Source organism: Takifugu flavidus, chromosome 13 (assembly GCF_003711565.1).
Source record: "Takifugu flavidus isolate HTHZ2018 chromosome 13, ASM371156v2, whole genome shotgun sequence".
In the NCBI taxonomy this organism is placed as follows: Eukaryota; Metazoa; Chordata; class Actinopteri; order Tetraodontiformes; family Tetraodontidae; genus Takifugu; species Takifugu flavidus.
The window spans coordinates 10,028,190-10,049,977 of record NC_079532.1 but is presented as its reverse complement, the minus strand read 5'-3'; the positions used below and the strand labels follow the sequence as shown (position 1 = coordinate 10,049,977).

Below are 21,788 nucleotides of genomic sequence, written 5' to 3'. Positions count from 1 at the left end.
TCACGCTGTCCTACACGCTGTCGTTCACGCTGTCCTACACGCTGTCCTTCACGCTGTCCTACACGCTGTCCTACACGCTGTCCTACACGCTGTCCTACACGCTGTCCTTCACGCTGTCCTACACGCTGTCCTACACGCTGTCGTTCCGCTGTCCTACACGCTGTCCTTCACGCTGTCCTTCACGCTGTCCTACACGCTGTCGTTCACGCTGTCGTTCACGCTGTCGTTCACCGCTGTCGTTCACGCTGTCGTTCACGCTGTCCTACACGCTGTCGTTCACGCTTGTCCTACACGCTGTCCTACACGCTGTCGTTCACGCTGTCTACACGCTGTCCTACACGCTGTCCTACACGCTGTCCTACACGCTGTCCTACACGCTGCCGTTCACGCTGTCCTACACGCTGTCCTACACGCTGTCCTACACGCTGTCCTACACGCTGCCGTTCACGCTGTCCTACACGCTGTCCTACACGCTGTCCTACACGCTGTCCTACACGCTGTCGTTCACGCTGTCGTTCACGCTGTCGTTCACGCTGTCCTACACGCTTGTCCTACACGCTGTCCTACACGCTGTCCTACACGCTGTCGTTCACGCTGTCGTTCACGCTGTCGTTCACGCTGTCCTACACGCTGTCCTACACGCTGTCCTACACGCTGTCGTTCACGCTGTCCTACACGCTGTCCTACACGCTGTCGCTCACGCTGTCGCTCACGCTGTCGTTCGCTGTCGTTCCGCTGTCGCTCACGCTGTCCTACAACGCTGTCCTACACGCTGTCGCTCACGTGTCCTACACGCTGTCGCTCACGCTGTCCTACACGCTGTCCTACACGCTGTCGTTCACGCTGTCGCTCACGCTGTCGCTCACGCTGTCCTACACGCTGTCCACACGCTGTCGTTCACGCTGTCGCTCACGCTGTCCTACACGCTGTCGCTCACGCTGTCCTACACGCTGTCCTACACGCTGTCGTTCACGCTGTCGCTCACGCTGTCCTACACGCTGTCCTACACGCTGTCCTACACGCTGTCGCTCACGCTGTCCTACACACGCTGTCCTACACGCTGTCGCTCACGCTGTCCTACACGCTGTCCTACACGCTGTCGTTCACGCTGTCCTACACGCTGTCCTACACGCTTGTCCTACACGCTGTCCTACACGCTGTCCTTCACGCTGTCGCTCACGCTGTCCTACACGCTGTCGCTCACGCTGTCCTACACGCGTCCTACACGCTGTCCTACACGCTGTCCTACACGCTGTTCTACACGCTGTCCTACACGCTGTCCTACACGCTGTCGTTCACGCTGTCCTACACGCTGTCCTTCACGCTGTCCTACACCTGTCCTACACGCTGTCCTACACGCTGTCCTACACGCTGTCCTTCAACGCTGTCCTACACGCTGTCCTACACGCTGTCCTTCACGCTGTCCTACACGCTGTCCTTCACGCTGTCCTTCACGCTGTCCTACACGCTGTCGTTCACGCTGTCGTTCACGCTGTCGTTCACGCTGTCGTTCACGCTGTCGTTCACGCTGTCCTACACGCTGTCGTTCACGCTGTCCTACACGCTGTCCTACACGCTGCCGTTCACGCTGTCCTACACGCTGTCCTACACGCTGTCCTACACGCTGTCCTACACGCTGTCCTACACGCTGCCGTTCACGCTGTCCTACACGCTGTCCTACACGCTGTCCTACACGCTGTCCTACACGCTGCCGTTCACGCTGTCCTACCGCTGTCCTACACGCTGTCCTACACGCTGTCCTACACGCTGTCGTTCACGCTGTCGTTCACGCTGTCGTTCACCGCTGTCCTACACGCTGTCCTACACACGCTGTCCTACACGCTGTCCTACACGCTGTCGTTCACGCTGTCGTTCACGCTGTCGTTCACGCTGTCCTACACGCTGTCCTACACGCTGTCCTACACGCTGTCGTTCACGCTGTCCTACACGCTGTCCTACACGCTGTCGCTCACGCTGTCGCTCACGCTGTCGTTCACGCTGTCGTTCACGCTGTCGCTCACGCTGTCCTACACGCTGTCCTACACACGCTGTCGCTCACGCTGTCCTACACGCTGTCGCTCACGCTGTCCTACACGCTGTCCTACACGCTGTCGTTCACGCTGTCGCTCACGCTGTCGCTCACGCTGTCCTACACACGCTGTCCTACACGCTGTCGTTCACGCTGTCGCTCACGCTGTCCTACACGCTGTCGCTCACGCTGTCCTACACGCTGTCCTACACGCTGTCGTTCACGCTGTCGCTCACGCTGTCCTACACGCTGTCCTACACGCTGTCCTACACCGCTGTCGCTCACGCTGTCCTACACGCTGTCCTACACGCTGTCGCTCACGCTGTCCTACACGCTGTCCTACACGCTGTCGTTCACGCTGTCCTACACGCTGTCCTACACGCTGTCCTACACGCTGTCCTACACGCTGTCCTTCACGCTGTCGCTCACGCTGTCCTACACGCTGTCGCTCACGCTGTCCTACACGCTGTCCTACACGCATTCATACATTCATCCATCCATTCACTCATCCATCCGCTCCTCCACTCATCCATCCATCCATCCATCCATCCATCCATCCATCCATCCAACAAACATGGTTTTGGACTTGGCTCCTGGGGTGAGGTCGTGAGGTCGCCTCTGTCCATCAGCCCACCTGTGTCTCTTCAGATGTTCACCTCCAGTCCAACCTTGAAATTGACCATTTCACAGTGCTTCACCCCCCACTTAGCCCCCCAACCAAGGCTAGCGTGCACACATGCAAAATTGTTTAATGGAATTTTTACCTCAATGAAATTTAACACGTCATTTAGTTTTAAGTTGAAGCGTTGAACCAGACTGAACTGAACTGAACTAGACTGAACTGGACTGAACCGGACTGAACCGGACTGAACTGAACCGGACTAGATTAGCAACTGGATCAGTCCACATGGAGCTCTTCAGGTCATCCAGTCATGTAATTCCTGGTTTAAACGTTAACTTAAAAGGTTGAACATGTTATGGGTGAGGGGTAAACAAGTCTTGGTACAACTTTGAACAAGACCACTAAAGTTAAGAAGACCCAGAGCGTCACATGACCTGTTGGAACGGCTCCATTGGCCCAGTCTGGAGCCATTAGCTGTCAAAAGACCTGACTAAATCCAGTCAGATGTCTGAAGATGTAATTCTTCAGACATCAACAGCATTTCACACTCTTTATTGAATTAATGGAGGGGGGGGGGGGGGGGGGGGGGGTGGAAATAACCCAGACTCACGTGCACAGACCCAGTCTGTCTGCGAAGGACGTGACCAGAACATCAGCACAGCAGATGTGTGGAAATGCAGGAAAAGGTGAAACGACCCGAGTGAAAGCTGACACCTGCTATCAGATCACTGTGTGTGTGTGTGTGTGTGTGTGTGTGTGTGTGTGTGTGTGTGTGTGTGTGTGTGTGTGTTCCACTCTGATGGCGCTGTTCCAGACCGGTGGACCGCCCGACTGTCCCAACAGTCCAGCCTCAACAGGAAACCATGAATGAAACTTGCTCTTCCTGTTAAAGTGGAAGCAGCCATGTTGAAAGTTGTTCAGCCACCAACCACCAAAACAAATGGCAGCACACGCCCGCGCTAATGACATCACTGTGCATTGCCCAAAATGCTCTGACGTCACTCCACCTTATCTTTGCATTTCATCAAATGTTCCAGTTCAAACTTATTTCTCATCTCCTGCATCTTCAACATGGCTCCATGCTCCATCCCATGGAAACATGGAGCCCAAACCAGCGTGTGCATCAGATGGCTGCAAGTTTCCGCTGGCTCAGCCACAGCCTGGACGCGTGTGTGCGTGTGTGCGTGTGCAGGACAGACTTACGGGGACAGACATTTTGCTGTTGCCGTTCACTTCCCTGCGCGTCAGGCGTTCACGCCAACGATGGTTCCTGGTTCCCTTCGCGTCCAAGTGTCAGTCCTCCATGTTGAAGACGAACATCGAGCTTCGGCCGCAGACTCCGCTGGTTCGCGGTGAGATTTGGGCCGACAGCCGTGCCCGGTACCACCTCTGCGCCTCCACCGACGCTCTGCTGCCCTGCCAGCGGCCCCTGTGCTGCAGGAGCCCGGGGAAGATGCAGAGGGAAATGGGGCGAGTTCACTTCCAGCCCGATGCTCCGAAACTACCAAAGGAAAGAAGCAAAGGGCCGACGCTTCCTCTGCGCTTCCCTGGCGTCGTCCACTGCGGTCAGGGAAGACACGAACATTCTAGTGCGCCCTTCTCTCAGCATTACGGTAGAAAGGGACAAACCGCGGCGGTAAAATCGGTTCAGGAATTCTTGAGATGCAACTTCCGCCCTTCAAAATAACGTCCCCGTAAATGTTTGCGTGGTTCCCGCCTGGGACAAACCCCGAACCCTAACCCCCCCGCCCCGATAGGATGGGTAGATGGACACGAAGGTTTTGTTATAAACTTGGGTTTTTGTTTTATTTATCTTGAACCTTTACAAACTCAAAAGTGTCTCGTGTTACCATTGCGTTAGAGTTCTGAATAAACACCTTATTTTGGAGACCGGATGTGCTTTGGTACATAATTCCCAGGCATCCCGATGCCTTAATCATTTACTGTAAAGTTGAGAGTAAGGGGACACTCCTATTTTAGTGTCGACTGGGAACTGCTGTCGAATTTTGAAGGCACCATCTTGCCTCGTCCTGACGTTTTCCGATCAATAACCCTGAATGTGTGGTCGTTTCCGCTGGACTCGTCCGTGGAATAAAGTGGATTTTCAGCTGATCCATTCATGTTCCACCCAACACCAACTATGATGAGGAATGACTAAAACATCTATAACATTATTTATCACCTGGATGGAAGAGGTGGTATCTTCATTCATCCTTAACTCATCTGATTATATCAAAATAGTTCCAAGAAACTTAAGTGATCAAAATCCATCTCGCCTGTCCGGAGAAACGGGAGAGATGATCGACTCCAAGGAAGAACAGGCAAACTGGAGACTCCCTGGGCTACAGAACCAGCGGGCAGAACCAGCCCACAGCTGAGCTCACAGGAGTAGTGGAGGGACTCTTCTCTGAACATCAGTGGCCCAAGAACCTGATGAAACCCAGTCCAACATCTGGAGAGACCTGAAACGGGTCCACACTCCTCCGACAGACCTGGAGAGGAGCTGCTGAAGGAACCAGAACATCTCCAAGGGGACGTCCCGAGGACGACGGGAGGCTGAGCAGCGGCATCGCAGCAACAGTTTGCTTGTCCTCTTTTAAAGAAACACGCGAATCAGTTCTTTTCTTCACATCCTCCTGAGATGCTGAAGAACGACTGAGCAGCATCTGACTCATGTCCTCCGTCCAAGGAGGGTTAGGGTGAGAGTGGACACCTGTCTGTCCACCTGTGGTGAGAGCGGACACCTGTCTGTCTCTGTGGTGAGAGTGGACACCCGTCTGTCCACCTGTGGTGAGAGTGGACACCTGTCTGTCTCTGTGGTGAGAGCGGACACCCGTCTGTCCACCTGTGGTGAGAGCGGACACCTGTCTGTCTCTGTGGTGAGAGTGGACACCCGTCTGTCCACCTGTGGTGAGAGTGGACACCCGTCTGTCCACCTGTGGTGAGAGCGGACACCCGTCTGTCTCTGTGGTGAGAGTGGACACCCGTCTGTCTCTGTGGTGAGAGCGGACACCCGTCTGTCCACCTGTGGTGAGAGTGGACACCTGTCTGTCCACCTGTGGTGAGAGCGGACACACCCGTCTGTCTCTGTGGTGAGAGCGGACACCCGTCTGTCTCTGTGGTGAGAGCGGACACCCGTCTGTCCACCTGTGGTGAGAGCGGACACCCGTCTGTCCACCTGTGGTGAGAGCGGACACCCGTCTGTCTCTGTGGTGAGAGTGGACACCCGTCTGTCCACCTGTGGTGAGAGCGGACACCTGTCTGTCTCTGTGGTGAGAGTGGACACCCGTCTGTCTCTCTAGGGGTAGGGCAGCATTTTGTACGTACCTCATGTCGTCATCTAGACTTCTGCGGGGTATCTGGACCTTCCTCTTCATCACCATGAAGACCTGCAGCTGTTTTTTTTGCAACAACAGATCTATTCGGGTCCACATGGAGGACCTAAAGAGATCTGGTCATCAGAGCACAGACATGTTTGGATCCTGTGTCTCTCTCACGGTCCCTCATTCTGGGGCCCGACGAGGACTCAGTGACTGATACAGTGTGAAGATGTCAGCCCCAACCGGGACCCTCCAGCTCCTTCATGAAGGCCGAAATAGCTAGAAAATGGTGCCTTTTTAACACTGGGATGGTTCCTGCAGCTCCAGGACATGGTTCCTGCAGCTCCAGGACATGGCTCCTGCAGCTCCAGGACATGGCTCCTGCAGCTCCAGGACATGGTTCCTGCAGCTCCAGGACATGGCTCCTGCAGCTCCAGGACATGGCTCCTGCAGCTCCAGGACATGGCTCCTGCAGCTCCAGGACATGGTTCCTGCAGCTCCAGGACATGGCTCCTGTAGCTCCAGGACATGGCTCCTGCAGCTCCAGGACATGGTTCCTGCAGCTCCAGGACATGGTTCCTGCAGCTCCAGGACATGTCTCCTGCAGCTCCAGGACATGTCTCCTGCAGCTCCAGGACATGGCTCCTGCAGCTCCAGGACATGGCTCCTGCAGCTCCAGGACATGGTTCCTGTAGCTCCAGGACATGGCTCCTGCAGCTCCAGGACATGGCTCCTGCAGCTCCAGGACATGGCTCCTGTAGCTCCAGGACATGGCTCCTGCAGCTCCAGGACATGGTTCCTGCAGCTCCAGGACATGGCTCCTGCAGCTCCAGGACATGGTTCCTGCAGCTCCAGGACATGGTTCCTGCAGCTCCAGGACATGGCTCCTGCAGCTCCAGGACATGGTTCCTGTAGCTCCAGGACATGGCTCCTGCAGCTCCAGGACATGGTTCCTGCAGCTCCAGGACATGGTTCCTGCAGCTCCAGGACATGTCTCCTGCAGCTCCAGGACATGGCTCCTGCAGCTCCAGGACATGTCTCCTGCAGCTCCAGGACATGGCTCCTGCAGCTCCAGGACATGGTTCCTGCAGCTCCAGGACATGGTTCCTGCAGCTCCAGGACATGTCTCCTGCAGCTCCAGGACATGGCTCCTGCAGCTCCAGGACATGTCTCCTGCAGCTCCAGGACATGGCTCCTGCAGCTCCAGGACATGGCTCCTGTAGCTCCAGGACATGGCTCCTGCAGCTCCAGGACATGGTTCCTGTAGCTCCAGGACATGGCTCCTGCAGCTCCAGGACATGGCTCCTGTAGCTCCAGGACATGGCTCCTGCAGCTCCAGGACATGGCTCCTGCAGCTCCAGGACATGGCTCCTGGAGCAGGACTGTGAGTGCAGCTTGTCCAGGCATTAAAACACATCCACAAAGATGGAAAAATAAGCCTGGTCCTTTATTTTGAAAGGTCAAAGTCTGCTATGGATAAATAACTGTTGCTACTGTGCGGTCGGGAACGCTCCCTCCCTGAAAGAAATCCACAGAACAAATCGGAAGAGTTTTAATGACGTCAGTGTGTAGCCGGGATGGGAGTGAGGACACGAGGAGAAGGAGGCAAGGGACTGCAATAAAGTCTTCTTTTCACGACCATTTCAGGCTTTTACTGAGCAGCCGCTACAAAAAGTCCCGTGTGTGTGTGTGTGTGTGTGCGTACGTGTGCGTGTGTGTGTGTGTGTGTACGTGTGCGTGTGTGCGTGCGTGTGCGTGTGTGTGTCATCTCTTCATGTTGCTGAGCCGTACTGCTTTCTCCAACTCAAACTGGCGATGGTCCACCCGTTCCAGGAAGTTCTTGCGCTCCACATACCTGCAGAGGGACAGACAGAGGACATCAGAGGCGTGTCCAGCTCCCTCCGGACTGGAGCGTTGTGGGAACAGACCAACACAGGTGTGGGAACATCTCACCCCTCTCTGCCTCTGTTGTGGATGGCCAGCTCCTCGGTGATACCCTCCTCTGACTTGAAAGCGTCCCAGTCCATCTTGGACTTCTCCAAAGTGCTCATCTTGGATTTCTTTCCACCGATATGACTCAGGATGCCCGACATGCCTGCAGGACGCTTCGCACTGCAAGAGAGCGGAAAGTTCCGGTAAATGTGGAATCTTTCTCCATGACCACTGGTGCTGGTTCAGTCTAAATGCTGGGTTAGGGTTAGGGTTAGTAAGAGGGTTAGGGTTAGGTTAGGGTTAGTAAGAGGGTTAGGGTTAGGAAGAACCAGGCTAGGGTTAGGGTTAGTAAGAGGGTTGGGGTTAGGTTAGGGTTAGTAAGAGGGTTGGGGTTAGGGTTAGTAAGAGGGTTGGGGTTAGGTTAGGGTTAGTAAGAGGGTTGGGGTTAGGGTTAGTAAGAGGGTTAGGTTAGGGTTAGTAAGAGGGTTAGGGTTAGTAAGAGGGTTAGGGTTAGGTTAGGGTTAGTAAGAGGGTTAGGGTTAGGAAGAACCAGGCTAGGGTTAGGGTTAGTAAGAGGTTAGGGTTAGGTTAGGTTAGTTAGGTTAGTAAGAGGGTTAGGTTAGGGTTAGTAAGAACCAGGTTAGGGTTAGGGTTAGTAAGAGGGTTAGGGTTAGTAGGAACCAGGCTAGGGTTAGGGTTAGTAAGAGGGTTAGGTTAGGGTTAGTAAGAGGGTTAGGGTTAGGGTTACTAAGAACCAGGTTAGGGTTAGGGTTAGTAAGAACCAGGCTAGGGTTAGGGTTAGTAAGAAGGTTAGGGTTAGGTTAGGGTTAGTAAGAGGGTTAGGGTTAGTAAGAACCAGGTTAGGGTTAGGGTTAGTAAGAACCAGGCTAGGGTTAGGGTTAGTAAGAAGGTTAGGGTTAGGTTAGGGTTAGTAAGAGGGTTAGGGTTAGTAAGAACCAGGTTAGGGTTAGGGTTAGTAAGAGGGTTGGGGTTAGGGTTAGTAAGAGGGTTAGGGTTAGTAAGAACCAGGTTAAGGTTAGGGTTAGTAAGAGGGTTAGGGTTAGGGTTAGTAAGAACCAGGTTAAGGTTAGGGTTAGTAAGAACCAGGCTCCACCCAGTAGACCTCTGATCACCAGGGAAGAGCAGCAGCAGCTTCATTCCAACAGAGGACACCACAGAACCACCTGTCAAGGTCAGGTAGAGGTCAGTCCTGAGCTGCTGATGGCAGCACCACTGTGGCTGGACCGGAGCCCCCAGATGAAACACAGACCCAGATAGAAATGCATCAGGGTTGTGGGGGGGCTGTGGCTTCCCCTGCCCCCCCCTGCTGTACCCAGCCCCCCCAGCACTCTCAAATACGTCACTGACTCCAACAGACTGGACCTCCATGGGCGCTGAAGGTGGTGACCTGAGCGAGACGATGATGAAGCAGTGATCAGCTGTTCTGAAAGGAGCCCGACAGCTTTCTGAAACGGTGAGTGTGTGAAGGACACAGCTGTTGTCCTCCTTCATCACCCTTCCTGACTGGTGCAGGTGCCTTCCTGACTGGTACAGGTGCTTCCTGACTGGTACAGGTGCTTTCCTGACTGGTACAGGTGCCTTCCTGACTGGTGCAGGTGCCTTCCTGACTGGTACAGGTGCTTTCCTGACTGGTACAGGTGCCTTCCTGACTGGTGCAGGTGCTTTCCTGACTGGTACAGGTGCTTTCCTGACTGGTACAGGTGCCTTCCTGACTGGTACAGGTGCCTTCCTGACTGGTACAGGTGCTTTCCTGACTGGTACAGGTGCTTTCCTGACTGGTACAGGTGCCTTCCTGACTGGTGCAGGTGCTTTCCTGACTGGTACAGGTGCCTTCCTGACTGGTACAGGTGCTTTCCTGACTGGTACAGGTGCCTTCCTGACTGGTACAGGTGCTTTCCTGACTGGTACAGGTGCTTTCCTGACTGGTACAGGTGCCTTCCTGATTTGTACAGGTGCCTTCCTGACTGGTACAGGTGCTTTCCTGACTGGTACAGGTGCCTTCCTGACTGGTACAGGTGCCTTCCTGACTGGTACAGGTGCCTTCCTGACTGGTGCAGGTGCTTTCCTGACTGGTGCAGGTGCCTTCCTGACTGGTACAGGTGCCTTCCTGACTGGTACAGGTGCTTTCCTGACTGGTGCAGGTGCCTTCCTGACTGGTGCAGGTGCCTTCCTGACTGGTACAGGTGCTTTCCTGACTGGTACAGGTGCTTCCTGACTGGTGCAGGTGCCTTCCTGACTGGTACAGGTGCTTCCTGACTGGTACAGGTGCCTTCCTGACTGGTGCAGGTGCTTTCCTGACTGGTACAGGTGCTTTCCTGACTGGTACAGGTGCCTTCCTGACCGGTACAGGTGCCTTCCTGACTGGTGCAGGTGCTTTCCTGACTGGTGCAGGTGCCTTCCTGACTGGTACAGGTGCCTTCCTGACTGGTACAGGTGCTTTCCTGACTGGTACAGGTGCTTTCCTGACTGGTGCAGGTGCCTTCCTGACTGGTACAGGTGCCTTCCTGACTGGTACAGGTGCCTTCCTGACTGGTACAGGTGCTTTCCTGACTGGTACAGGTGCTTCCTGACTGGTACAGGTGCTTTCCTGACTGGTGCAGGTGCCTTCCTGACTGGTACAGGTGCTTTCCTGACTGGTGCAGGTGCTTTCCTGACTGGTACAGGTGCCTTCCTGACTGGTGCAGGTGCCTTCCTGACTGGTGCAGGTGCCTTCCTGACTGGTGCAGGTGCCTTCCTGACTGGTACAGGTGCCTTCCTGACTGGTGCAGGTGCCTTCCTGACTGGTACAGGTGCCTTCCTGACTGGTGCAGGTGCTTTCCTGACTGGTACAGGTGCCTTCCTGACTGGTACAGGTGCTTTCCTGACTGGTACAGGTGCCTTCCTGACTGGTACAGGTGCCTTCCTGACTGGTACAGGTGCCTTCCTGACTGGTGCAGGTGCCTTCCTGACTGGTGCAGGTGCTTTCCTGACTGGTACAGGTGCCTTCCTGACTGGTACAGGTGCTTTCCTGACTGGTGCAGGTGCTTTCCTGACTGGTGCAGGTGCCTTCCTGACTGCTACAGGTGCCTTCCTGACTGGTGCAGGTGCCTTCCTGACTCGGCACTGGACTCCAGGTCGACCCCACCCCCACCCCAAATGTCAGTCAAGACAGCAGACGGCTTTAAGAGGTCGGCGCCTGCACCTTGGCCCAGGAAGTGATGGTTGCTGGGGTGATAACGTCGGGTTCTCTTCCTGTCCCGCGCCCTGGTTCTTCAGAAACATTTGGGCCTCCCTGGAGTCTGCCGACACCTCCTTCTTCACCCTGAAAGAGCAGCAGAGTTCGTGTGTGTGTTTTCCCAGATTCCTGATTATTCTAACAAAGCGGCTTTATTGTTCAGAGAATATGTGAGAATATTTGGGCCGCTGCCGCTCATTCACCTCGGTGAGGCGTCATAACTCAAGAGAAAGGCTTCAACGTACCTTATTTCCTCTCCAGCAAAGTCAAAAACCTTCGTTATGGTGACTTTAGCCGGCTCTGTGGCTTTAGCTTCCTTTCCCAGTGGAGATGCTTTTTCACCTGAAGGAACCTCCTGAGGATCAGATGATCAACCAGTCAAGTGCTGCTGGAGCTTCCAGGGTCTCAATATGGAAATACTGAATCTGCATCTCAGTGTCCATCAATCTATCGCCCAGCTATTAATGAACATAAATCAGCCAATCACAGGGCAGCAGCTGGAGCTCCATCCCTTCACCACCGTGGTGGACCATCTTCTGAGGCTACCTCCAGCAGGATGCTCAGAGCATCTAACTGGTTTCTGGACCATGACGATGAGCTCCACCAGAGCCATCAGATCTCGGTCCAGTAGAGCAGCTTTGTGGCGTGGTGGAAGAGCTCCTCCTCGTAGATGTGCAGCAGACAGACCTGCAGCAGCTGGGAGATGCTCTCATCTCAATATGGAGCAAAACCTCTGAGGGGTGTTTCCAACCCCCGAGAGCACCAAGAATTAAGGCGGTTCTGAGGGCAACAGGGCTCCAAGCTCTGGCGAACAAGGTGACCTAATAAAGTGGCTGAGAAGTGAGTGTGGAAAGGTGGAGCACGCCGCCCTCTATGAAGGTCCATCAGGCATCCCTATAGATGCACGCCATCATCAGGCATCCCTATAGATGCACGCCATCATCAGGCCATCCCTATAGATGCACGCCATCATCAGGCCATCCCTATAGATGCACGCCATCATCAGGCCATCCCTATAGATGCACGCCATCATCAGGCCATCCCTATAGATGCACGCCATCATCAGGCCATCCCTATAGATGCACGCCATCATCAGGCCATCCCTATAGATGCACGCCTTCATCAGGCCATCCCTATAGATGCACGCCATCATCAGGCCATCCCTATAGATGCACGCCTTCATCAGGCCATCCCTATAGATGCACGCCATCATCAGGCCATCCCTATAGATGCACGCCATCATCAGGCCATCCCTATAGATGCACGCCTTCATCAGGCCATCCCTATAGATGCACGCCATCATCAGGCCATCCCTATAGATGCACGCCTTCATCAGGCCATCCCTATAGATGCACGCCATCATCAGGCCATCCCTATAGATGCACACCTTCATCAGGCCATCCCTATAGATGCACGCCATCATCAGGCATCATCAGGCCATCCCTATAGATGCACGCCATCATCAGGCCATCCCTATAGATGCACACCTTCATCAGGCCATCCCTATAGATGCACGCCATCATCAGGCATCATCAGGCCATCCCTATAGATGCACGCCATCATCAGGCCATCCCTATAGATGCACGCCATCATCAGGCCATCCCTATAGATGCACGCCATCATCAGGCCATCCCTATAGATGCACGCCATCATCAGGCATCCCTATAGATGCACGCCATCATCAGGCCATCCCTATAGATGCACGCCATCATCAGGCCATCCCTATAGATGCACGCCATCATCAGGCCATCCCTATAGATGCACGCCATCATCAGGCCATCCCTATAGATGCACGCCATCATAACTAGATGGACACCTCCCATCAAGGGTTAGCTTTACAGTCACTGATATGAAGCCAAGCAGCCTTGTTGACGCTGTGCTATATTTCATTCATTCATTCATTCAGTCATGTCCTGTCTCTTTCTAGCACAGGTCAAAGGTCAAGTGCAGCGTATGAGTGAGATATCTGCTCCTTCTAACATCTCTGCTACTCACTCAGTGTGGCTGGAAACAGGAAGTGTGTACGTGTGATGTCACACTGAGATAACTCAAATAACCTTTTACGCCACTAATTTCAGGAATAAGGAGCTTTCATGGACACCCTTTACCTGAGCTGTGCTGCAGGACGGAGAACCCGCTGAGCAGGCTTTGGGTCTGGATCCAACATCAGACAGGAAGAGAGCCCAAAGGTCATCGGCTTTTTTCTTCTGTGATGCTTCATCGTCTTTATGTGCCGGCTTTGATTCACCTGCTTGATCTTCGCTCTTCTCTTCCTCAACCTGCACTGCTGCTTTCTTCTTCTTCTTTCTACACATCAGTGAATCACAAATGCAGCTCAGCTTTCAGCAGAACACCTGAAGAGTCAAAGCTTTAAATAAAAAAATAAAATAAAGAGATCAGATTGAAGAAGAGGAAACAGCCAGTTCCACTGGATCCACCTCAGAACTCTGTTCTGGACTGTGCAGCTTACATCCGTGTGCAGGACAGGTCTCCAGGTCTGATGAAATCCATCACCTACTAACCCTCACCTACTAACCCTAACCCTCACCTACTAACCCTCACCTACGAACCCTCACCTACGAACCCTCACCTACTAACCCTCACCTACGAACCCTAACCCTCACCTACTAACCCTCACCTACTAACCCTAACCCTCACCTACTAACCCTCACCTACTAACCCTAACCTACTAACCCTAACCCTCACCTACGAACCCTCACCTACTAACCCTCACCTACGAACCCTCACCTACTAACCCTCACCCTAACCTACGAACCCTCACCTACTAACCCTCACCTACTAACCCTCACCTACTAACCCTAACCTACGAACCCTAACCTACGAACCCTAACCCTACTAACCCTAACCTACTGATGCCATTTTAACTTTAAATGAAAGGCTGACTGCAGCCCTCGTGGGTGGTCAGAACCTGTTGAAATGATCACAGCACCCTTCAGCCAGGCTCACCTCACACTAGATACCAGGTTTTTCTTCTTTTTCGCCTCCTTCTTGCCAGGATCAGGATGTGGCACATCGTCCTCCTCATGCAGAGGATCCTCCTTCTCACACTGGTTGATGTCCTCCTCACTGAGATCGTCACCTGAAGAGGACAACACAGGATAGAGCATCACGACCACCAGACACGGGTCTTCTAACCCTAACCTAACCCTACTAACTCTAACCCTAACCCAACCTAACCCTACCCTAACCCTTCTAACCCTAACCCTTCTAACCTTAACCTAACCCTAACCCAACCTAACCCTACCCTAACCTAACCCATGGAATAAATGTGAGGAAAACTCTGCAACTGTGTGTGTGTGTGTGGGGGGGGGGGGGGGGGGCTGCAGTGGTTGCAATCAAAATATGCATCGTATCATTGCAATTGTACTTTGTAGCGGAGGGTTCACGGTTCGAACCCCTGGGTGTTCTGGTAGTAGGGGAAGGTGCAAGATCACCGTCAGGGCACTGCCCAGGTACCCCTGAGCAAGGCACCAAACCCAAAAATGTTCACAGAGGACCCTCTGGCGACCCATCCAGGGGGAACCTGCCTTCGCCTATTGTGTCCCCTCCCCGTGACCCCGAAAGGGACAAAGAGGTTAAGGAGACGAGACTTTTGTTCAGCTGTGCCAAAGCTGAAATTTTAGTCTCTTTTACAACCACACCAGTCCCATTAGGACTAGTACTGTTTCCCCCACTTTTGGTTTGAATATATATGCTATGGATCCAGCAGCAGGCACCTTATTGCGCAGCGTTTTACCTTAAAGGCAGTACTCACCCGATGGGACATAATCTGCATCTTCATTAGACGAATATCCGTCTGAGTCGTAGTCCGAGTAATTCATCATTCTAGAGGAATGACTGAACAATTCCAATCCTTGCTTAGCCTGTTTAAAATTCCACAACCCCACAAATAAACGTTGCTACCGGTCAATGTTGGTTTCTTTAGCACGTTAAAATTTTGTGACAAATTACATTTGTGCCGTGTCCCAAACCATCCTACACCCTAAACAGTGCGCTCGGTAGTTTGTCCGCCATTTTGTGGGAGTGTCCAAACGTCAAGCGTCACCGCCTCCTTCCGGAAGCGGAAACCCCCGTAAGGTGTTGTGAGCATGCGCAGAATAAACAGGTCACGTGAGTGAACTCCCACATTGAGATGGCAGCGCGGTCTCTTTCCAATCGTGATTATAAATGACGATAAACTGCCGGAGCATTCGACTGCTGCGGAAATGTCCACTTCTAGATAAACCCTGTTACGTCTAAAAATAAAGTCTGACTTCCTCCTCAGTTACTCTGCAGAAGTAAAACGGTACTTTATTTCTTTAAGCGTTTCCTTTGTGAGTCTCTGGTCCTGGTACCTTGGACCCTGAAAGAGGACATGTTCCACCGTTTCCCCCAACAGTTTCCTCAGAATTTTCTGATGAAGGCACTTTTGTGATGTAAACCTGGACTGGAGTTTTGCTGTTTTCATTATATGCCAGATAAACTTACTTCCTGATCAGTGTTATGTGACTTTTGATTTAAAAACCTATCCAGAGTGCTTTTTAGACAAAATCTTCCATTTACAACACACACACACAAACATTAAAGACAGCCTGGTTCAATCACACTGTCACTGTTCCTCATGCAGACATTGTGCACAATGGTGCAGCGTCCAATGACCCAAAGAGGTTTCACCTCCAAGGGTTTGTTAAAAATTGCCTGCTACCTTTCTACGATAACTTAAGCGTTTGTATGTTGAACCTGGCCACCATCATATTTCTTTCTGGCTCCCTATATGGTGTTATCAATGCTACAGACGTGGACATTAAGGGATAGCCACTGTCCTCTAGGATACAGTAACCCTCAGGTGGGTCCTGTCCCTGAACATACTGGACAGAGCCTGGCTGTCCCATGAATATGTCCATGAACAGGCACTGGAGGTCACACATAGCTTGAAACCTAATCAAATAAAACAATTGTCTGTTTCTGGGCATCTGCACCAGGGGCCTTGATCCTAACACGGCATCCACCTGTGCTGCCCACCGCTGTGGCAGAAGACGCTGCTCTGGCCAGGTGCCTGCAGCTCGTCCTGCAAATTTAATGGGACCTGTTTCCAGGGCAAGTACCCAGTGATTATTATTACTTTATTCTTATTCTATATTAACATAATGCTATTTTACCGCCTTTGCCAGTGACCGGGTTCGTATTTATTATGGGACTCTATGATGCCATTTAAGGAGCGCTGGCGGGGTTTATGAAAGTAAAATTTCAATATACACACTACATAGTGCACTCAATCCAACTCCCCAATTAGTGAGTAGCGACTGACTAGGGGACGAGTGTGTGGTTTCGGACACGGCTTTAACGTTTAGTGGACAACAGCGCTCATACAAATATCGCAGGACGGCGAGCGCAAAGGGACAAACTTTCCGTTCTGTGTCAATTCAGCCTAACCCTAACCCTAACCATAACCCTCTAACCCTAACCCCTAACCCTAACCCTCTAACCCTAACCCTCTAACCCTCTAACCCTAACCCGAACCCTAACCCTAACCCTAACCTAACCCCTAACCCTCGAACCCTAACCCTCTAACCTAACCCCTAACCCTAACCTAACCCTCTAACCCTAACCCTCGAACCCTAACCCTCTAACCCTAACCTAACCCTAACCTAACCCTAACCTAACCCTAACCCTCGAACCCTAACCCTCTAACCCTAACCCTAACCCTAACCCTAACCCTCTAACCCTACCCTAACCCTAACCCGAACCCTCTAACCCTAACCCTAACCTAACCCCTAACCCTAAACCTAAACCTAACCCTCTAACCCTAACCCTCTAACCCTAACCCTCTAACCCTAACCTAACCCTAACCCTAAACCTAAACCTAACCCCTAACCCTGACCCTAAACCTAACCCTCTAACCTAACCCTAACCATAACCTCTAACCCTAACCCTAACCCTAACCCTAACCTAACCCTCTAACCCTAACCCTAAACCCTAACCCTAACCCTAACCCAACCCTAACCCTAACCTAACCCCTAACCCTAACCCTAACCCTCTAACCCTAACCCTAACCATAACCTCTAACCCTAACCCTAACCATAACCCTCTAACCCTAACCCTAACCCTCTAACCCTAACCCTCTAACCCTAACCCTAACCCTCTAACCCTCTAACCCTAACCCTCTAACCCTAACCTCTAACCCTAACCCTAACCATAACCCTCTAACCCTAACCCTAACCCTGACCCTAACCCTCTAACCATAACCCTAACCCTCTAACCCTAACCCTGACCCTAACCCTAACCCTAAACCTAAACCTAACCCTCTAACCCTAACCCTAACCCTAACCCTCTAACCCTAACCCTCTAACCCTAACCCTAACCCTGACCCTAACCCTAACCCTAAACCTAACCCTCTAACCCTAACCCTCTAACCCTAACCCTAACCCTGACCCTGACCCTAACCCTCTAACCCTAACCCTAACCCTAACCCCCTAACCCAGGCATGGGCAAACTAAGGCCCGGGGGCCACACGCGGCCCGTTAAACGTTTTAATCCGGCCCGCCAAACTTGAAAAATTAAATGAATAAACCTTGTTAATGTTAAATTTTCACTGCAATTCTGGTGTTTTCCCACTAGAAAAAAAACAGTCAGGAGGAGAGTGATGGTGATATCCTGAAGGATAACAGAACTTTCAGTGCTTTAAAATAGAAATGGTTATTAATTTTTTTTAAAAAGGCACATTTTATTCATTTGATTTTAAGTGTTTTAAGACTCATTCCAAAGTCAGATATTTTGTTGTAATGCTTCTCTTCATTTTCATTTGAAATTAAAGCACATGTTTTCTCCATATCCCAAGATGTGTATTTTTTCTCCAATTAGGTGAGCTTACCAAAGCACTCCATCCATCCATCTGCTCCTGGTCCGGCCCCTTTGTCAAATGTTAGAACCCATTGTGGCCCACGAATCAAAATGTTTGCCCACCCCTGCCCTAACCCTCTAACCCTAACCCTAACCCTCTAACCCTAACCCTAACCCTAACCCTAAACCTAACCCTCTAACCCTGACCCTGACCCTCTAACCCTAACCCTCTAACCCTAACCCCTAACCCTCTAACCCTAACCCTCTAACCCTAACCCTGACCCTAACCCTCTAACCCTAACCCTAACCCTAACCCTCTAACCCTAACCCTAACCCTAACCCTCTAACCCTAACCCTAACCCGTTATTTCTGTCAAAGATGGCACATAACATGTCATTTGGAAAAAGTCAAATAATTTAAGTGTGAACTATTTGGATTTTGGTATTATTGACTTAATATGACTTAAAAAAGTATCACCCACACAAAAATCCTGTTTTTATTGATCTGATCTGATGGATCTATGAATGACGACGGCCTTCTGACGTCAGCTTTGGCTTCGATGGTAATTGATGCCTCTACATTCTGCTTTCATTTAAAATGAATAAAATAACTCTATAAAAACTCTATAAAACTCTTTTAAGCAATGCTACAACTACTTTTACTTCATATAGGAAGAGGATAATATTTGAGCTCATCACCCTTTTCCATTGAAGCCGGGACATATTATAAACCACTCTGAGCCCTCTTTTGATTAATTTTATGTGCAAATTACCTTTAATGATCTGTTATTGAGGACATCTTCAAATTGAACCATATGACAGCCATCTACGCACATTATATGATGTCAGGGCAATTATGTGTTATTTAGGAGAAGAGGGAATAATGGCAGCCTCACAACCTTTACAAGGCGCCCGTAGGGCTCCTTTAATCTGAATCAGACTAAATGATTCCTCACTTGGTTCTTTGATAGAGGCAAAAACATCAGAATTTGAGTGACAAAAGAAAGCAGCTGCTGTGAGTGGAGCAGAAACAGACCAAAACCAAAGCTTGCCATGTTCCAATGACTGTCACGCTCATTTGGAACGTAGCACGCCATCTTGTGTTGGGTGTGGTTGTTGTGCTGGTTAGCCCTATGGCCTCGCAGGAAGGTGCTGGGTTTGATCCCCAGCTACTACAGTTCGTGTTAGCTGGCGTCGACTCTGTCCATCTGCGTGTTTCCTCCTCTGCTGGACCTCCTTCCTGTCAGTTATCACTTCCTACACAGGCTGTAAAGTGGCCGGTGGGCTTCAGCATCTATGCTACATGTGATATAAATAATCAGGTAAAGATGGTGGTTTCTGATGCTATATTGAAAAGATGAAAGTGCAGTTTAGGAAGCAGAGAGTGGAGGAGGTGAAGAACGTCCACAAAGAGCTGCCTCTTCTCATCACACAGCTCAGTGGCACCAGGCTTCACAGATACATCTCCAATACAAAAGTCCCTTTCATATTTCTTGATTTGAATGTGACTAAGCTCTCTAAATGGATTTGGATTGTGTGTGCTGGTGTGTGTTCCAGGATGACCCAAGCCTCTCTAAATGCTAATGTGGTGGGCAGGTGAAGGGTTCTAGAGAGCTCAGCTTCAGAACAGCAGGAACAAGCATGGATTAGAACACACCGACATCTATTGAGGCTTCTGCATTTTACAGCACAACAGCCAGAATGACCTTAAAATGTCCTGCAGATGAAGGACACCTCCGCGCTTTACGTCAACAACATACTGCAATAACTCACTCAAGTAATCAAATCTATACATTAAACTGATAATGGAGAAGGTAACTGTTCCCACACACTGTGTGAAGCTCGGCTGAACTAGCGTAGCAGCAGGGACTCGTCCCCAGAAATGTGCCAGCATGATGGGCTGAAGCAGTTTAACTACAGCTCTGATGTTTAGGCCCCATGAGGAGAAACTCCAGCTCTCAGGACAAATAGATGCTCATGAAGACACCATCACTTCATGGATTTTAAGGCCGTTGTTTTCACCCTGAGCTGCTTGCTCGACCACCAACAATATCGTGTTGATTTTGAAAGGAAGAGGTTAAGCTGAAAGTTGGTGGTTGGTTTTAGCGAGTGAGCGTCAAAGACCACAGCATCCATCCAACAGAGGCAGACGGAGGTCTGGTTCCCTCTGATCTGTTCATCACCAATCGGCCTCCACCAGTACTTGTCCTCTCAAGCTTGACCTTTCCGACCTTCCCTCCACCGCAGACACACAGTCGGCAGAACACCACACAATGCAACCGGAGGTGAGATTCTCCACAATTGTGCAGCAACAGTTCTCTTTTTTGGAGTTTCTCCAACTCCAAAGGTTCTGTTCAGAAAAGTGACGCTAAATTACAAACCACAGTCACTGTTTCTGTGTTTAGGAGGCTGTTTGTCCACCAAGCAGGAATAATAACCTTCCTTTCTCCACACTTTACAAACCACCACAAAAGTCCAGTTACCTTCCTTCAGGTTGGATCCATGAATGAGAGACCTGCCTGACAGACTCGTGCCAGTAACTTACCTTAGTTAAGATGCATGAATGAATGAATGAATGAATTTAATCCATCCTGTGTTATGTCTTCACTTTTTAAAAAGATGAAGCCTCTGAATTCTCCAAAGTGGCTTTGGGAGGAGGTTCTGATCTTCTCTGTGCTTGTATCTGTCTCTCTAATACCAAAGCTTATTGAAAGACATGGATACAGATGGGACAGTGGATTACATTGCTGAACATCTATTTGTAGAATAACTATTTATAACTGGCCTCCTAACTTCATTTAGACATTCACCGAGGTTTTTACTGACAGCAGCACAACAAGACTGAAGCAAACCAGAGCTGCAACGCTGATCATTGTAACTCGATCCCCTGAGCTCCATGGATGCCTTGATGCTCAGATCAATGCAATTTTCTTTTTAACTCAAATAACATCACGTCACTCTCAAAATGATATTTTGTACAGGCCCCCCCCACTCTCAGGGCCCCAAGGACCACAGGGCAGAATGGACGACACATCGGCAAAGTCCTCTGAGAGAACATAACTCAGAAGAGGATGAGGATGAGGACGAGGATGAGGAAGAGGACAAGGACGAGTCAGAGGAAGAGGACAAGGAAGAGGACGAGGATGAGGACGAGGAAGAGGACAAGGAAGATGATGAGAAAGAGGATGAGGACGAGGAAGAGGATGAGGACGAGGAAGAGGACAAGAAAGAGGAAGAGGACGAGGATGAGGAAGAGGATGAGAAAGAGGATGAGGACGAGGAAGAGGACGAGGAAGAGGACAAGGACGAGTCAGAGGACAAGGAAGAGGATGAGGACGAGGAAGAGGACAAGGAAAGAGATGAGAAAAGAGGAGAGGAAGAGGAAGAGGACGAGGATGAGGATGAGGAAGAGGACAAGAAAGAGGACGAGGATGAGGACGAGGAAGAGGACGAAAAAGAGGACGAGGATGAGGACGAGGAACAGGACGAGGCAAGAGGATGAGGAAGAGGATGAGGAAGAGGACGAAAAAGAGGATGAGGACAAGGACGAGGAAGAAGACGAGAAAGAGGACAAGAAAGAGGACGAGGATGAGGACGAGGACAAGAAAGAGGACGAGGAAGAGGACGAGTCAGAGGAAGAGGACAAGGATGAGGACGAGGAAGAGGACAAGGAAGATGATGAGAAAGAGGATGAGGACGAGAAGAGGACGAGGAAGAGGATGAGGACGAGGATGAGGAAGAGGACGAAAAAGAGGATGAGGACGAGGAACAGGACGAGGCAAGAGGATGAGGAAGAGGACAAGGAAGAGGA

At 51.2% G+C, this 21,788-nt stretch overlaps 2 protein-coding genes and 1 long non-coding RNA gene across 13 annotated transcripts; 1 reads left to right on the top strand and 2 right to left on the bottom strand.

Annotated features, from left to right (window-relative positions):
• Positions 1-4,430: 4,430 nt before the first annotated feature.
• Positions 4,431-6,441, bottom strand: LOC130536032 (uncharacterized). 10 transcript variants are annotated; one of them, XM_057051607.1, is made up of 5 exons: positions 5,890-6,441; positions 5,677-5,858; positions 5,588-5,616; positions 5,437-5,556; positions 4,431-5,405 (listed from the first exon to the last, which is right to left on the bottom strand). In XM_057051607.1, the coding sequence occupies exons 1-5, from the start codon at positions 6,083-6,085 to the stop codon at positions 5,066-5,068; spliced, it is 867 nt and encodes a 288-aa protein (XP_056907587.1). In that variant the 5' UTR covers positions 6,086-6,441; the 3' UTR covers positions 4,431-5,065. The 10 variants fall into 10 exon arrangements, 9 of the variants coding, with proteins under 9 accessions (XP_056907587.1, XP_056907586.1, XP_056907592.1 ...); XM_057051606.1 differs by having other exon boundaries at positions 5,588-5,695; positions 5,729-5,858; XM_057051612.1 differs by having other exon boundaries at positions 4,431-5,465; positions 5,497-5,556; positions 5,588-5,695; positions 5,758-5,858.
• Positions 6,442-7,399: 958 nt separating this feature from the next.
• On the bottom strand, positions 7,400-15,214 carry cfdp1 (craniofacial development protein 1). 2 transcript variants are annotated; one of them, XM_057052671.1, is made up of 7 exons: positions 14,914-15,214; positions 14,106-14,238; positions 13,247-13,445; positions 11,384-11,493; positions 11,106-11,225; positions 7,925-8,083; positions 7,400-7,826 (listed from the first exon to the last, which is right to left on the bottom strand). In XM_057052671.1, the coding sequence occupies exons 1-7, from the start codon at positions 14,981-14,983 to the stop codon at positions 7,736-7,738; spliced, it is 882 nt and encodes a 293-aa protein (XP_056908651.1). In that variant the 5' UTR covers positions 14,984-15,214; the 3' UTR covers positions 7,400-7,735. The 2 variants fall into 2 exon arrangements, with proteins under 2 accessions (XP_056908651.1, XP_056908652.1); XM_057052672.1 differs by having other exon boundaries at positions 11,384-11,490.
• LOC130536615 (uncharacterized) lies at positions 7,968-13,526 on the top strand. Its single transcript, XR_008953412.1, has 3 exons — positions 7,968-8,106; positions 9,280-9,377; positions 13,217-13,526. It is a non-coding gene; the product is annotated as an uncharacterized LOC130536615 (long non-coding RNA).
• Positions 15,215-21,788: the final 6,574 nt, after the last annotated feature.